The sequence below is a fragment of the Salvelinus namaycush genome, chromosome 4 (assembly GCF_016432855.1).
Source record: "Salvelinus namaycush isolate Seneca chromosome 4, SaNama_1.0, whole genome shotgun sequence".
NCBI classification, from domain to species: Eukaryota; Metazoa; Chordata; class Actinopteri; order Salmoniformes; family Salmonidae; genus Salvelinus; species Salvelinus namaycush.
The window spans coordinates 40,323,251-40,340,599 of NC_052310.1; the positions used below are offsets into that span (position 1 = coordinate 40,323,251).

General features: G+C 45.2%; 1 protein-coding gene across 2 annotated transcripts; it reads right to left on the reverse strand.

Annotated features, from left to right (window-relative positions):
• Window positions 1–2,230: 2,230 nt before the first annotated feature.
• On the reverse strand, window positions 2,231–15,801 carry LOC120045613 (synuclein-like). 2 transcript variants are annotated; one of them, XM_038990516.1, is made up of 5 exons: window positions 15,611–15,801; window positions 6,137–6,178; window positions 5,862–5,989; window positions 5,408–5,470; window positions 2,231–2,269 (listed from the first exon to the last, which is right to left on the reverse strand). In XM_038990516.1, exons 1-5 carry the CDS (start codon window positions 15,729–15,731, stop codon window positions 2,231–2,233), a joined length of 393 nt encoding a protein of 130 aa, XP_038846444.1. In that variant the 5' UTR covers window positions 15,732–15,801. The 2 variants fall into 2 exon arrangements, with proteins under 2 accessions (XP_038846444.1, XP_038846445.1); XM_038990517.1 differs by lacking the exon at window positions 5,408–5,470.
• Between the last annotated feature and the right edge of the window lie 1,548 nt (window positions 15,802–17,349).

Sequence of the window (17,349 nt, forward strand, 5' to 3'; positions counted from 1 at the left end):
TGATCACTTACATACATATACTTTTTTATTGCCTTTCATTGCAACTAGTCAAACACAAGATAAAGGCCGTTGCAAACTCCTAATGTAACCTTTCTCTCTTTGATTTCTCTATATAGCAGACCCAGGTTTGGGCGCGGAGACAGCAGGAAACACCACAGACAGGATCTGTTTATGAGATACAGAGTACCCTGTCTGTACTGCAGCCCCATTGCAGGTGCGAGACTGCCTGGGTCATGTGATGGGGGAGTAAAAAGACAATATGAGGGATGACGGAGCTGTTAATCCATAACTATACCTTCACTCTGACCCTGAACCCTGTTTGGCAACACTTTATTTGGATAGTCTGTAGAGTATCTACAGATGGACTGTCAGTAACATTTCAACTAACTATCTACTAATCTACTAACCCTAACCCTTATTCTAAACCTAACCCTAGCAGTAACCTTAGCAAGCGGTTGCTTATCAACAGATAGTTTGCTGATCGTATGACCATCTGTAGAGCGTCTACAGATGGAAAATCCGGACTATCTAAATAAAGTGTCACCCCTGTTCTGTCACAATGAGGATGCGGGGACGTCAGGCATTAAGACACAAGGGGTTAAATTAACTCACTTCAAACACATCTTCATCAACAAACCTGACCAACGCATACACTAACAAAAGTACATCTACTGTATAAGTACAGGTGTTACATTATCTGACAGAGTGCACACGACCAGTGAGTCTCACATTGCCAAACCTCTCGGAGAGGACTCAAAGTATTGTTCTGCGAAGTCTTTCTCAATGTCCTGGTGTGTACGCATGTGTGACCTGTATGTTTGTGTATGCGTGGTATCATGTAGGAGGATCTGGAGTGGTGGGCAAAGGGAATAGGGTGGGGTGGGGATGGTCACAGTGGTAAGGTGGGTAATAGTCAGGGGTGAGGGACATGGACGGTAAAGGTATACGGGTGAGGGGTGTTGTGGATGGGGAGGATCTTTCAGAATGTTTAGTTTCCATTGAGTCACACAAAGAACGCATCAGAGGGGGCACACCGGGGTTGGTAGCGCTCCCCAGAAACAAGAGTTGGCAATGGGAGACGCAGGACGAGCAGCATCTAACACAGGATTTCTTCCAGAAGAGAGGACGAGGGAGGCTGCTGCAGATCACTGATGTCAGAACCAACACTCCTGAGATAAGGAGAAGGAAAGAGAGAAAGAAAGAAAGACAAAGGAAGAAAGAAAGGGTAAATGTTGTGAATGAGAGGAGCAGAAGTCACGTATGTCTGCTGCAGATGGTAAACATCAGTACACTTTACGTTCCAATGGAGCGATTAAAATGGATAAAGACTAGCCAGTGTGTCTGTTTAGGCAGAGTATTGGATTATCTGGCAGTTTTGGCTGCCGCCCTCATTTCGTGCCCCATTTTAGAAAGTGGATGTAATATAAATACAGCATATCAAAAGGTCTGCTTTCAGTTTATGAGAGCATATAGTTCCTGCTATAGGATATTAGTGAATGATGCACAGGTGTAACCAATCCCCTAGCTCACATCTAACCCCATATCTGGAACTGTAGGGACATCGTAACTCCTCGGGTCTTTGAGCTAAGGCTTCTTCCCACGGCCCCTTGAGTAAAACTAAACCTTTACACGTTAGTAGATCACTTCGGTTATTTGAACACTAAATCAATTGTCACCGCTTTAGAACCCCCTTAAAGTGGCAGTCAGCAGTAGAAATAATATCAAAGCGAGCTCCCCACCCCTGTTTCGGTAAAAAGCTGAGGGATGGGGCTGGAGAAATATAACCACTCTCAAATTCATAGGCAGAGCGATGTATACAAGGACTGACCATCCATGATATCAAAATGATAGTTTTAACCATGTTTTGAGAATATACAGTGTTTGTTTACATGTTACTCGTGTACAAACGTTGGAGTAAAACAAGCTTATATCTTGAGTTCCGATGGGGTACGACAGTTGAACTAAGCTCGTGATGCGTTTATACGTTTTGTTCTTCAAGAATCAATGGGCACATATGATTCACTTATAAGTCCAAGAATGGATGTAGCAACCGCTGATTGCCCCTTTAAGCAGTTCAAATGAGCATATGGCTATTTCCGAGAGGAGATGGATGTTATACCACCTTGCGCCTGGTCATACATGAACACATGCACATAGATATACTTCAACACGCAAAGCACACACAGAACCCACCCCTGTACACACCTATTGTACAAACAAACAAACTCACCTACTGTCCTGCCTGCTCAGCTCCCTGAGAGAAGTCACTCTGTGTGTGGTACAAACAGAGAATGGGGATCAGCATGTGAATGAATAGATACCATCTCCACTCCTATTGCTGCTGCAGCCGCCTGTTGCTGCTACAGAGGAGGATGGCGACGACAACTTCCTCTGATGCAATATCCAGCTGAGCATGTGAGTAATGTGATTTGGAGGAGAGTTAAGCTGGAAAGAAATACAGACGTCCCGTTCGTGTATTTAAACCAAGGTTTTGGTTAATAGACATGCACGGGCATCTCTTTAGTAGGGGAGTTAAGGCTTCAATGGGAGAACATGCATCATATTACGGGCTCAGGCACTTAGGAAAAAAGATACGACCTAGACAGTTTCCTCACGAGTTTATTCATGCCCAACAATTACCTTTGCAATCATCTCTACTAGGATATCAATTATAATTATGACTTGGCATTATGGTAATAGTTTGGTGAATGGTCTGAAGTTTGATTATCAAGTTTGATTCTGATTATTCATGGCAGTGGCAATATTGCCTGATCTGTTTGTAGAAATGTTAATATAATTAAAGTTATTGCTGTGGGAATAATTATGACCTCAATCCACCAATATTACAATGATTATAATTCATATGGGCAATTCTAGCAGGAACGGACTTTAATCATGTCCTAACCACATAATATAACTGAGACTGAGATTGTGAAAATGAGAGTGATTGTAGCATGTCATCGGGTATGGCTATGGTTGTTATACTAGACCTTGCCTCTACTGTACTCTCTCCCACAAAAAGGCTTTTAAGTGCCTTTGAAAATGGCACATGATAGAGCTGCGAGAGCGAGACGGAGAGATAGGAGATTGAAAAAGGGAGGGGGTTGAATGTATGCTGTGGAGAGGAGCGATGGAGAGATGGTTTGAGCTGTGGATGTAATTACAGACAGATCTTCTTGATTTACATTATAGAGAGCCTGAAAGAAGAAAGGACACACACGCACACACACATGCGCACACACACACACGTGCACACACACACACACACACACACACACACACACACACACACACACACACACACACACACACACACACACACACACACACACACAGGCATGCACAGCAACCTGGTCTCAGGGCATTCATATTATTCTGTACGTAAATCGAAGACACTCCATTTAGTATGATATATTACGTTTCGTATGGTAAGTATTAATTTGTGGACGTACATCACCCATTACGCATAATATGTTACGAATTACAATTCGTATTACATGTTACGAATTTGCTCAATTTAAAATATGTTACGAATTTGCAAAACATATGATACAGTATGTTTCGAATTCTAGCTAGGTGGTTTACATTAGATAGGCTAGGGGTTAGGGTTAAGGTTAGGAGTTAGGTTAAAGGGTTAAGGTTAGGGTTATGGGAAGGGTTAGCTTAAAGGGTTAAGGTTAGGGTTAGGGGAAGGGTTAGCTAAAAGGGTTAAAGTTAGGGTTAGGGTTAGGGTTAGCTAAAAGGGTTAAGGTTAGGGTTAGGGGAAGGGTTAGCTAAAAGGGTTAAGGTTAAGCTTAGGGAAAGGTTGGCTAACATGCTAAGTAGTTGCAAAGTAGCAAAACATGTGTAAGTAAGCAATAAAATGCTAAAGTTGTCAATGATGAGATTTGAACTCTCAACCTTTGGGTTGCTAGACGTTCACATTATACACCCATCCATCGACCCCGACCAACCATCCTACTTTCGTTTTTGCCATCTGTTAACATACCTAACGTAACATATCATACTAATTTGAGTGTCCCGGATTGACATGTACTATGTTACGTCTAGTCTATGAGACCAGGCTGCGCACACACATGCACAAATGCGCACATGCACCCACGCACTCAGGCATACATAAACGTACACGTACATGCCTGCATGTTCACCCACAAACACAGAATATAGATTTAGAGTGGAATTAGTAATTCTGCACCCGAGTGGTGTAGAGGTCTAAGGCACTGCACCTCAGTGCTAGAGGCGTCACTACAGACCCTGGTTCGATCCCGGGCTGTATCACAACCGGCCGTGATCGGGAGTCCCATAGGGCGCCGCACAATTGGCCCAGCGTCGTCCGGGGTTAGGGGAGGGTTTGGCTGGGATAGGCCATCATTGTAAAATAAGAATTTGTTCTTAACTGACTTGCCTAGTTAAATAAAGGTGAAATAAAATCTGCATATCTAAGCATGCATCTTGAGCTGTGTGTATCCTGCTGACTGGTCATTCTTTTCTCTTTTTTAAGGAACATAATATGCTTCTCTGCATCTCTGCTAAGATCTCTGGGTAAAAGATGGGAGAAAGGAATGTGAGTCTTATTCAGTACATTTAGCTTTCTTTTCTAAAGTCTGCCAACCTAGTTAGACAAGCTAGCTACTCTAACTTGATTGATAGCCTGAAATGGCTTCTTGGTAGCTAGTTATGAGGTTGGGAGATTGGATCTATCTGGGCTAGCTAAAGCCAACTTCATCAAATTGCTAGGTGGCTATTAGTATTACAGAGAAACAAACAAACAAAAAAATGGTAAATACATGTCTTTTTTAAACAGGACAAATCTGAGGGAGCACGTGCCCCTGTGCCCCCTCTGGGCATGATGCCTCTGACTGTAATATAGCGGGGACACAGCTGCTGTATCTTCACTGCACCACAAATGACCACAACACAATACTGAAGGGCAGCTTTTAAACGAATCTTAATCAATGTAATCTTTTAAAGGTATTCATACTCTACCTTAACATTTGTTGTATTATTTCATGTATATGCATAGAAAACAATTATATGGTCTACATTCCTTTGAATTCATTGTATGATTTGTGATTGGAAATGTTCTCTCAATGTGAACATAAATTCCCAGCTTGAGGAAATATTAGCTCATTTGGAGCTGACCAGTCGCACGTCCACCTGTCCACCCTCAAACCAACCAGCACCCAATCACCACTGTTGCCTACCTGCCAGCACCCAATCACTACTGTAGGATACCAGCCAGCACCCAATCACTCCTATAGCCTACTGTACCAGCCAGCACCCAAGTTGACAGCGTATTACTGCATATAAAGGACGGTGCTTCAATGAGAAGAAGGCAATAAAGGCAGCAAGCATCATGCCGTGCATTCATTCATTCATTCATTCTACTAAACTATCCACCACACACCCCTTCAGAACCAGAACCAGCCACCTCAGGCTTAGCGTCCAGAGCTACAGCTTCTCCCTGTTCCTGCCAGACACAACAGTTATGGGTGGAAGGAGAAGAAATGATACAAGTTACCAACAATACGCACAGACAGACATACACAAACATAAAAGACACAAGTAAGCGTTGATCATTTTCCTCTGCATTCCTTTTAACAGAGACACTAAAATCAGAGTTATGCACAAAAAACATTAATACGACAAGTCAACTTGGAAAAATGTGTTTTTGAGACCAGGATAAGACTGTTGAAGGATGGACCTGTTGAAGTCTCTTCTCCTGGAATCGCAAGGCTGATCTCAAGTCTGCTATAACTGTCTCTATTCCAACCACCTCCAACCGTCCAGCCCACAGTTCCCCGTAGTGGAGAGGGGTCTGTCATCATCTTCACAATATGAAAAGACAGGATGTGACTCACCTGGTTCACCAATCCGGAGTTCACCGCTGCGTTCTCCATCCCTTCCACTGTTTGCTGAGACAGCTCGTTGGCCCCGGCGACCGTTGCGTCCCCGACAATATTGGCTTGGTCAGTTGTTCTCTGGGCCACTGGGGAAAGGGGGACAGGGGGTTGTCTAACTCTGTCCTTGGAGAACCAATGTTTCACCTCAGAATTTGGTTTGTGAAAAAAGTCTGATCCTTGTGTACTTATGAAATGTAGCGCTGGATATTTTCTGCAGGTAGTGTTGCGCTTACCTGTGTTCACACCTGCTACCATTCCGTCCTTTGTCTTGTTCCCTGTGAAAGAGAGAAACAGATGCTAGATGATTTATGTTTAAATGGCGTTTCTCAAACTCCAAGCGCTTTAAACTCGGACAAAACAGAGTTGCTAGTACTATAGGTCCGAAGAAACAAAGAGATCTGCTTTTGGATCTGACAATTCATCTTGATGGTTGCACAGTCGTCTCAAATAAAACTGTGAAGGACCTCGGCGTTACTCTGGACCCTGATCTCTCTTTTGACGAACATATCAAAAACATTTAAAGGACAGCTTTTTTTCCATCTTCGTAACTTTGCAAAAAATCGGATACTTTTTGTCCAAAAATGACGCAGAAAAACTCATCCATGCTTTTGTCACTTCTAGATTAGACTACTGCAATGCTCTACTCTCCGGCAACCCGGATAAAGCACTAAACACAGCTGCTAGAATCCTGACTAGAACCAAAACATTTGATCTTATTACTCCATTGCTAGCCTCCCTACATTGGCTTCCTGTTAGGCTAGGGCTGATTTCAAGGTTTTACTGCTGTGCTACAAAGCATTACATGGGCTTGCTCCTCCCTATCTCTCCGATTTGGTCCTGCCTTACATACCTACATGTACGCTACGGTCAGAAGACGCAGGCCTCCTTACTGCCCCTAGCATTTCTAAGCAAACACCTGGAGGTAGGGCTTTCTCCTATAGAGCTCCATTTTTATGGTCTCGACCATTAAGTCTTTACTGAAGACTCATATTTTCAGTAGGTCCTATGATTGAGTGTAGTCTGGCCCAGGGGTGCGAATGTGAACGGCAAAGCACTAGAGCAACGAACCACCCTTGCTGTCTCTGCCTGGCCGGCTCCCCTCTCTCCACTGGGATTCTCTGCCCCTGACCCTATTACGGGGGCTGAGTCACTGGCTTACTAGTGCTCTTCCGTACCGTCCCTCAGAGGGGTGCGTCACTTGGGTGGGTGAGTCACAGACGTGATTTTCCTGTCCGGTTTTGCACCTCCTCGGGCTCGTGCGGTGGAGGAGATCTTCGTGGGCTATACTCAGCCTCGTCTTAGGGTAGTAAGTTGGTGATCTGTTGATATCCCGCTAGTGGTGTGGGGGCTGTGCTTTGGCAAAGTGGGTGGGGTTATATCCTGCCTGGTTGGCCCTGTCCGGGGGTATCGTCGGATGGGGCCACAGTGTCCCCCAACCCACCCCAGTCTCAGTCTCCAATATCTATGCTGCAATAGTCTATATGCCGGGGGGCTAGGGTCAGTCTGTTATATCTGGTGTTCTCCTGTCTTATCTGGTGTCCTGTGTGAATTTACGTATGCTCCATCTAATTATCTCTCTCTCCCTCTCTCCCTCTCTCCCTCTCCTGGAGGACCTGAGCCATAGGATCATGTCTCAGGACTACCTGGCCTGATGACTCCTGGCTGTACCCAGTTCAACTGGTCGTGCTGCTGCTCCTGTTTCAACTGCTCTGCCTGTGGCTAGGGAACCCTGCCATGTTCACCGGACATTCTACTTTCGACTCTCTCTCTTTCTACCGCACCTGCTGTCTCGACCTCTGAATGCTCGGCTATGAAAAGCCAACTGACATTTACTCCTAAGGTACTGACCTGTTGCACCCTCTACAACCACAGATTATTATTTGACCCTGCTGTTCATCTATAAACGTTTGAACATCTAGAAAAACACTCTGGCCTTAAATGGCCATGTACTCTTATAATCTCCACCCGGCACAGCCAGAAGAGAACTGGCCACCCCTCAGAGCCTGGTTCTAGATTGATTAACAATGGATGGGGGCACTTAGCTTCCAAATCAAAAGGCAAATTGGAATAACGCCAGGATCAACATCTCCATGCTTCCCTAACACTTCAATACTTGATGAATTAGGCACAGAGAATCAGTCTCCCTCTCTAATGGTTATTACATATGGCCAGATCCTTGTTGTCTGTTCTAAGAGCAATGGGTTCTGCTCAGCTGGTCCAGTATTGTCTGTTCTCTCCCAGGCTCTGTCACAGTGCTCTGCTTTGTCTCTCTGGGCCCTCTGGAGCTCAGCCCATTTCTGGCTCACAAAGACTCCTTGAGGAGAGAAAAGGTCAGTCATTCCTTCAGCCATAGAGCTCTGTATGGGTTGAGGCCTGCTGGCCGGCCAAACCCACTCAACCTCCTCAATACAACTGGCATGGAGCATTGGAGTGGATCTCTCTCTCTCTCTCTCTCTCTCTCTCTCTCTCTCTCTCTCTCTCTCTCTCTCTCTCTCTCTCTCTCCCCCCCCCCCCCCCCCCCCCCCCTCTCTCTCTCTACCTCTCATGCAAATCACCAGCACAACAAGCCGTTGCTCTGTTCTCCCTGCTGACCCTTTGAACTGGGAGTTTTTGAAAATCCCTCCCCAGTCCCCACACACAAACACATTGCTCAAGTCAAGCGTGTCATTGTTGTTTAACTCCCTACACGACAATGGGCTAATTTAGTACTAGGGACATGGAAATTGCCATGAGCTAAAGTCCAACTGTCCAATGTAGAACACAGGAAAAAACACAGACACAGACACAGGAGCCAGGCTATTGTATTGTTAATGCTGTAAAATCAATAGAGAGGATGGTAATATCACCAGGCAACCATCAATGTTGTAACTTGATGTCAGTTTTCGTGAGGAATCTAACATGACTTCATATCAGCAGAGGGACATCGCGACTGTGGCTACAGTTACCTCCCCTGCACCTGAGATGGTAAATACTGTTACTATAATACATGACTACACACCCACAAAACATCCTGTTCGAGTGTTTATATTCAAAGATAACAAACTGAAACACAGGACCTCATTGTCTCATCAGAATGTCATAGCATCTTTGATTTTGTGTGTAGTAATCTCGGCACCCAGAACCAAATCTCACATGCGTGCTGGCCAGCTAATTGTTTCATCTGCCATCTCCCTCTCTCTCTCTCCATCCAGTCTCTCTCTCTCGCTCTGTCTCTTCTCACTGCTTCTGATTCATCTACACACATGTTAATCCTTCTATGGTAAGATGGTGCTTATTCTGTAACCATAAGAAGAAAGAGGGAGTGGGAAGGAACATTTTAACATTGTTTATCAATTGAAAGACACACACTGTACAGCTCAGTTATCGTTTGATGAACAAAATAACACTGTGGCTAAATGAATGGAGAGCAGTACAATCCAGACATGATGGGATCATTACCTACCATTGTGTGTGTGCGCGCATGTTTGTGTGTGTGTGTGTGTAGACATACGTACGTAACTGTGTGTGTGTGTGTGTGTACATGCGTACGTGCAACTGTGTTTGTGTGTGATGGTGGTAGTGGTGGTAGTATGTTCACATCTCAGCTGTGATGTGAGGGGACACTCTGGCACACTGTGACCTCTCGTCTGTGATTGTGGGAGACAGCCTGTGGGAGACAGCCTGTGCCCTCCCTCCCTCCCTCCCTCCCTCCCTCCCTCCCTCCCTCCCTCCCTCCTCTCAGCTCTGCATACTCCCTGTCCTGTAGCACTGGGCCTCGTGAGTGTCTGCCACCCACCCAGCAGCAGCTGAGCATCACACACACACACACCAATATAGATACATGCCTGCACCTTTGCACACGTACACACAAACACACCTACACCTACACACACACACACCAATATATAGATACATGCCTGCACACGCACACGCACACACACACACTTAGACCTTGTTTATTGAAAACTGTTTATAACTATATTTCACACACACACACACACACACACACACACACACACACACACACACACACACACACACACACACACACACACACACACACACACACACACACACACACACACACATATAAACAACACAGAATGCACCTGCTCAAAGCCTAGTGTGTTATAATACGTCCACACCACAGGAGGCTGCTACCATTCCACTGATTCCGCTCCAGCCATTAGCACCAGCCTCCCGTGGACCACACAGTAGTGAATTCACACTAGATCGCCTCACACGATAGTACACTGCGTACAGACATCAGTCAATCCCGCACTCACTGAATAAAGTGCTCACACTCAAACAGATGAACGTAGTCAACGAACGCAGGCACGGGCAGACATGGACACACACACACACACACACACACACACACACACACACACACACACACACACACACACACACACACACACACACACACACACACACACACACACACACACACACACACACACACACACACACACACACACACACACACACACACACACACACACACACACAGGATAAGGGCTCACTGAGAGGCTGTGCAGATAAACAGAGGCAGCAGATCAGGGTTAGGGGGGATTCGTGACAATTCCCCTCCTTTTTAAAAAACATAATCCATTCTCTCTTACACACTGTAGATGACTCACACTGTGATGTGTGTGATGGAGGCCTGGTGGGGCTTGGCTGTGTGTAAAAGCCTCAGTATACTCGGCATGCTCAACTGCTCCAACAGCACTGTCTCAGAGCACTCAGTTGTTTGATCATAGACAGGCAGATCTGATTGTCAGTCACTGAAAGTCCTGTGATGCAAATATGTATGTGGATAGGCATAGGGGGGGAAAACTGTGACAGGAATGGGGGGCGGGTTAGTACGCTGCACCCTTCTCTCTCAGAAGAAGGGGAAAGAACAACGAAGATAAAAAATAAAGGAGAATAGACCAACATTTAGCTTGGTCATGCTGATGAGATATCTGGCTGTGCAGTGGAGGTTCAATTATCTCTTTACAGTGCTGTGAAGATCAATACACCAATGAAATGTGATGGGCCCTGCCCTCTGTGGCTGAATGGCTCCACTAGGTCGTTCAGCAGAACGGGGTGGATGACAGACCGCCTCCGTGTGGTGGGGATGATTTATGATGATGGATGAAGATGGATACAGCCTCCTCTGTGTCTGCTTATTGACATCCAATGAATGATAATCCCACGAACTGGATTCTGAGTGCACCACCCACTCATTCATAATCTCGTTCCCTCGCTCTCATTCTCTCATCTCTCTTTCTCTGCCTCTCTCTCTCTTTTTTCTTTTTTCTTCCCTTCCTCTTCTCCCCCCCGTCCACCCTCCCTCACCAGGAATGAAGCCAGGAATCGCATCACTCTCAAATGTTTCATTTATTCATGAATTGATCCTTTCCCTCTTGTTCTCCTTCGTTCTCTACCATTTCCTCTCCGCCCCTCTTCTCCAGGTTGTTAGTGCTGTAATCTGGTACCCAGACACTTCCGCCCAAATGTGTGAAGAGTCTGGTGGACCAACTCGTCAAACTTGGCCTTCGTTAGCCAGGGTTCTCCAACTGGCGACACTCGAGCCAAATTTGGCCAGTGGGTGGTTTCAGTTGGCCCCACAAGTTTTATTTTCTATTTTCAAAATTTCATTGTTGGAAATAAAATGTAAAAACATCAGGAAATGAAGTGATTTTAATTCAAGAAATCTCTTCAAGTATTCCCACGCATAATAGGGAGACGTGATCGTATACGAATGTAAGAAAGGTTTGAAATGATTATGTTTTAGTCAAATATTATACATGTTTGGGCTTCTTGAGGTCAATTTGCAGTCTACAAATGATTTGTAATTATGTTCCGGACACCCAAATGATGACAAATACAATATATATACAAAAGCATGTGGACACCCCTTCAAATTAGTGGATTCGGCTATTTCAGCCACACCCGTTGCTGACAGGTGTATAAAATTGAGCACAACGCCATGCAATCTCCATAGACAAACATTGGCAGTAGAATGGCCCGTATTGAAGAGCTCAGTGACTTTCAACGTGGCACCGTCATAGGACGCCACCTTTCCAACAAGTCAGTTCATCAAATTTCTGCCCTGCTAGAGCTGCCCCGGTCAACTGTAATTGCTGTTATTGTGACGTGGAAACGTCTAGGAGCAACAACGGATCAGCAGCGAAGTGGTAGGCCACACAAATTCACAGAACAGGACTGCCGAGTGCTGAAGCGTGTAGCGTGTAAAAATTGTTGCAACACTCACTACCGAGTTCCAAACTGCCTCTGGAAGCAACGTCAGCACAAGAACTGTTTGTCGGGAGCTTCGTGAAATGGGTTTCCATGGCCGAGCAGCCGAACAAGAGGACCTAAGATCACCATGCGCAATGTCAAGCGTCGGCTGGAGTGGTGTAAAGCTCACCACTATTGGACTCTGGAGCAGTGTATATGCGTTCTCTAGAGTGATCTGGCAGTCAGACGGACTAATCTGAGTTTGGCGGATGCCAGGAGAATGCTACCTGCCCCAATGCACTGTGCCAACTCTAAAGTTTGGTGGAGGAGGATTAATGATCTTGGGCTGTTTTTCATGGTTCGGTATAGGCCCCTTAGTTCCTGAGAAGGAAAATCTTAACGCTACAGCATACAATGACATTCTAGATGATGCTGTGCTTCCAACTTTGTGGCAACAGTTTGTGGAAGGCCTTTCCTATTTTAAGCATGACAGTGCCCCCGTGCACAAAGCAAGGTCGATACAGAAATGGTTTGTCGAGGTCGGTGTGGAAGAACTTGACGGTCCTGCACAGAGCCCTGACCTCAACCCCATCGAACACCTTTGGTAAGAATTGGAATGCGACTGTGAGCCTGGCCTAATTGCCCAACAGCAGTGCCTGAAAACACTAATGCTCTTGAGGTTGAATGGATGGAAGTCCCCGCAGCAATGTTCCAACATCTAGTTGAAAGCCTTCTCAGAAGAGGGGGCTGTTATAGCAACAATGGAGGAACCAACTCCATATTAATGCCCATGATTTTGGAATGAGATTTTTGACGAGCAGGTGTCCACATTATTTTGGTCATGTAGATTACTTTTCTCAATAGGTCACGCCCATAGAATTCTATGGTCACTCCCACTAAGGCCAACTTTGAATTGTTGATATCCCATGCTTAAATGTGCTGTGCCCAAAGGTTATTGGTGCTGTAACAGGGTCATAGGTCATTAAAGTGGTGAAAGACAATGACAGAGCAGGGTTATGTCTCAGTTTTCTGTATGAATCAGTGTTCTAATGTCTCAGTGTTCTGTATGAATCAGTGTTCTAATGTGTCAGTGTTCTGTATGAATCAGTGTTCTAATGTCTCAGTGTTCTGTATGAATCAGTGTTCTAATGTCTCAGTGTTCTGTATGAATCAGTGTTCTAATGTCTCAGTGTTCTGTATGAATCAGTGTTCTAATGTGTCAGTGTTCTGTATGAATCAGTGTTCTAATGTGTCAGTGTTCTGTATGAATCAGTGTTCTAATGTCTCAGTGTTCTGTATGAATCATTGTTCTAATGTCTCAGTGTTCTGTATGAATCAGTGTTCTAATGTCTCAGTGTTCTGTATAAATCAGTGTTCTAATATGTCAGTGTTCTAATGTCTCAGTGTTCTGTATGAATCAGTGTTCTAATGTGTCAGTGTTCTGTATGAATCAGTGTTCTAATGTGTCAGTGTTCTAATGTCTCAGTGTTCTGTATGAATCAGTGTTCTAATGTGTCAGTGTTCTGTATGAATCAGTGTTCTAATGTCTCAGTGTTCTGTATGAATCAGTGTTCTAATGTGTCAGTGTTCTGTATGAATCAGTGTTCTAATGTCTCAGGGTTCTGTATGAATCAGTGTTCTAATGTGTCAGTGTTCTGTATGAATCAGTGTTCTAATGTGTCAGTGTTCTGTATGAATCAGTGTTCTAATGTGTCAGTGTTCTGTATGAATCAGTGTTCTAATGTGTCAGTGTTCTAATGTCTCAGTGTTCTGTATGAATCAGTGTTCTAATGTGTCAGTGTTCTGTATGAATCAGTGTTCTAATGTCTCAGTGTTCTGTATGAATCAGTGTTCTAATGTGTCAGTGTTCTGTATGAATCAGTGTTCTAATGTCTCAGTGTTCTGTATGAATCAGTGTTCTGTATGAATCAGTGTTCTAATGTGTCAGTGTTCTGTATGAATCAGTGTGTCAGTTCTAATGTGTCAGTTCTTCGGCTGTCCACATAGGAGAATCCTTTAAAGAACCCTTTTTGGTTCCTGGTAGAACCCTTTTGGTTCCAGGTAGAATCATTTTGAGTTCAATGAAGAACCCTTTCCGCAGAGGGTTCTACAGGGAACCCGAAAGGGTTCTAGCGGGAACCAATCAAGTTTATCCTATGAGGACAGCCGAAGAACCCATTTGGAACCCTTTTTTCTAAGAATGTATGTGTCAGTGGTGCTCAGGGCTGCAGAGCTGGGCTGTGCTATATTGTGCTGTGTTGGGTTGGGCTGGGTTGACGGGGGGTCCGACAGTGGAGCTAGCTGCATTAGTCACTCGGAGAATCCGAGACGCCCATGTTAAATCTCACTGCTGCAGCGGGCTGACAGGCAGGTGGGTGGCACAGCAGAGATGATCTGATCTGAACTATACTCAGAGTCATAGACCCTCCCTTTCTCCCCAGCACCACTATACTGTACTATCACATACGCACTGATTGGGGGAAAAAATGTGAACACACACACAGTACAATCACCTCCCAGTGCTCTACAATGGGATTTTCTCATCCATATCCCCCACTCACATTAAGTGGGTGTACTGTATGTGTAACAGGTGTACTGTGTGTGTGTGTGTGTGTGTGTGTGTGTGTGTGTGTGTGTGTGTGTGTGTGTGTGTGTGTGTGTGTGTGTGTGTGTGTGTGTGTGTGTGTGTGTGTGTGTGTGTGTGTGTGTGTAGAGAGACGGTAGCGTGCAAATCATTTATATGACCATCCATATTGTTTGTCAATGTTCTGTTGGTCATTACACTCTACATAATGAATGGAGTACCTCAGTACCACTCAACCAGACTTTTCCCTCTTTGAATAGAACATCTCTTGCCTGAGGCATATGCAGTCTAAAAAAATACATCAACATTTTTCTCTCCATTGTCTTGCCTTCAGTCCTTTGCCATCATTCTCATTTTCTTGTTCAACGTTCCCTTCCTATCTGTGTCCATGTTTCCATCACCAGTCATATTTAGCTCATGCACTGCCTGGTTGTCCGTCCCATTTTATTCAAACCTTGCAGAACAATTAGTGCACTCACCCATCACTCATCCATCACTCACCCATCATTCATCCATCACTCATCCATCATTCATCCATCACTCACCCATCATTCACCCATCACTCATCCATCATTCATCCATCACTCACCCATCATTCACCCATCACTCATCCATCACTCACCCATCATTCATCCATCACTCACCCATCATTCACCCATCACTCATCCATCACTCGCCCATCACTCATCCATCACTCACCCATCACTCATCCATCACTCATCCATCACTCACCCATCATTCACCCATCACTCATCCATCATTCATCCATCAAATACAAGCACACCAGGAGGGCTTCACAGGATCAAAATGTAAGCCAGATTATCCCACATAAAAACTGTGATGTACTATTTTCAGCTAACCCTCTCCACTGCTGTCTATCCTCCACACCTTTCCCCATCATCACTCCTGTACTCACCCACATACATTACCCCCTCCTTGGTTTTGGCAGCTGCCCCCTCCACCCCTGCCTTGGTCTTCTCCGCTGCAGCCACCGCGCCTTCCTTGGCCATGGAGAATCCCTTCTTCAGGTAATCCATGCTGGTCTGCTGTTACAGGGCTGTGTCTTTTAGCTGGCTCTGGCTGTGTCTTGGAGCTGGGAGATGAGGTTGCTCGGTGTGCCCTTCTGTGCCTGCGTGTGTGTCTGCGTGTGTGTGAGCGCGCCTGAGGTTGTGTCTCTGCGTGGTGGGTTTGTGCGCAAGTGTACGTGCATGCGCTGCTCTTATGAGAGAGAGCGAGAGAGCGAGAGAGCGAGAGAGAGAGAGGGGCTGGACTGATCTGTGCTGCTGAGGCAGATTGGGACAAGGAGAGCAGCTGAGCGAATGAAATGGAGAGAGGGAGGATAAAGGGAGGGTAGAGAGGGGGGGAAGGGACATGGGGAAAGAGATGGCGAGAGCGACGGAGAGAGGGAGAGAAGAGGTGGAGAAAGAGAGAGCAAGTGGGTGAGGAATGTAGAGATGGACGCTGCAGTGTTGCTCAGTTATGCTGCCCCATTTCTTCTGTTATTGCACACAGAGACTCAAATACACTCACAGGTTTAGTGGATAATTCAAGCCTGGATTAATCTGTCTGTCAAACCTGGAATGACACATTTTAAATGCTATTCAACACCAAAACTGAAAATTCTCTGCTCTCCCTCCCATTCATTACCCCTAAGATTCAATGACATGCCACCCTCAGCAGTATGTGATACAGATACTGATACTGATATGATACAATGCAATATAGCAATAAGATATATGATATATGATATATGATTATTGCCCAATTTGATAAAAAATTATTTTGTGAAGTTTACAACACATCAAACAGTACATAGACATCAAAACTGGATAGTCTTCAGAGATGGGAGGGGTTGAGTGGAGCTGAAGGATGGGACTAAAAATAAACAAAAGATAACTAATGTAAAATATGCTGTGTCTGAAAGAATTTATATAGTATGTAAACTCAGCAAAAAAAAGAAACGTCCTCTCACTGTCAACTGCGTTTATTTTCAGCACACTTAACATGTGTAAATATTTGTACGAACATAACAAGATTCATCAACTGAGACATAAACTGAACAAGTTCCACAGATATGTGACTAACAGAATTGGAATAATGTGTCCCTGAACAAAGGGGGGGGGGGGGTCAAAATCAAAAGTAACAGTCAGTATCTGGTGTGGCCACCAGCTGCATTAAGTACTGCAGTGCATCTCTTCCTCATGGACTGCACCAGATTTGCCAGTTCTTGCTGTGAGATGTTACCCCGCTCTTCCACCAAGGCACTTGCAAGTTTCCGGACATTTCTGTGGGGAATGGCCCGATCCAACAAGTCCCAGACGTGCTCAATGGAATTGAGATCCGGGCTCTTCGCTGGCCATGGCAGAACACTGACATTCCTGTCTTGCAGAAAATCAAGCACAGAACGAGCAGTATGGCTGGTGGCATTGTCATGCTGGAGGGTCATGTCAGGATGAGCCTGCAGGAAGGATACCACATGAGGGAGGAGGATGTCTTCCCTGTAACGCACAGCATTGAGATTGCCTGCAATGACAACAAGCTCAGTCCGATGATGCTGTGACACACAGGCCCAGACCATGACGGACCCTCCAAATCGATCCCGCTCCAGAGTACAGGCCTCGGTGTAACGCTCATTCCTTTGACAGTAAACGCGAA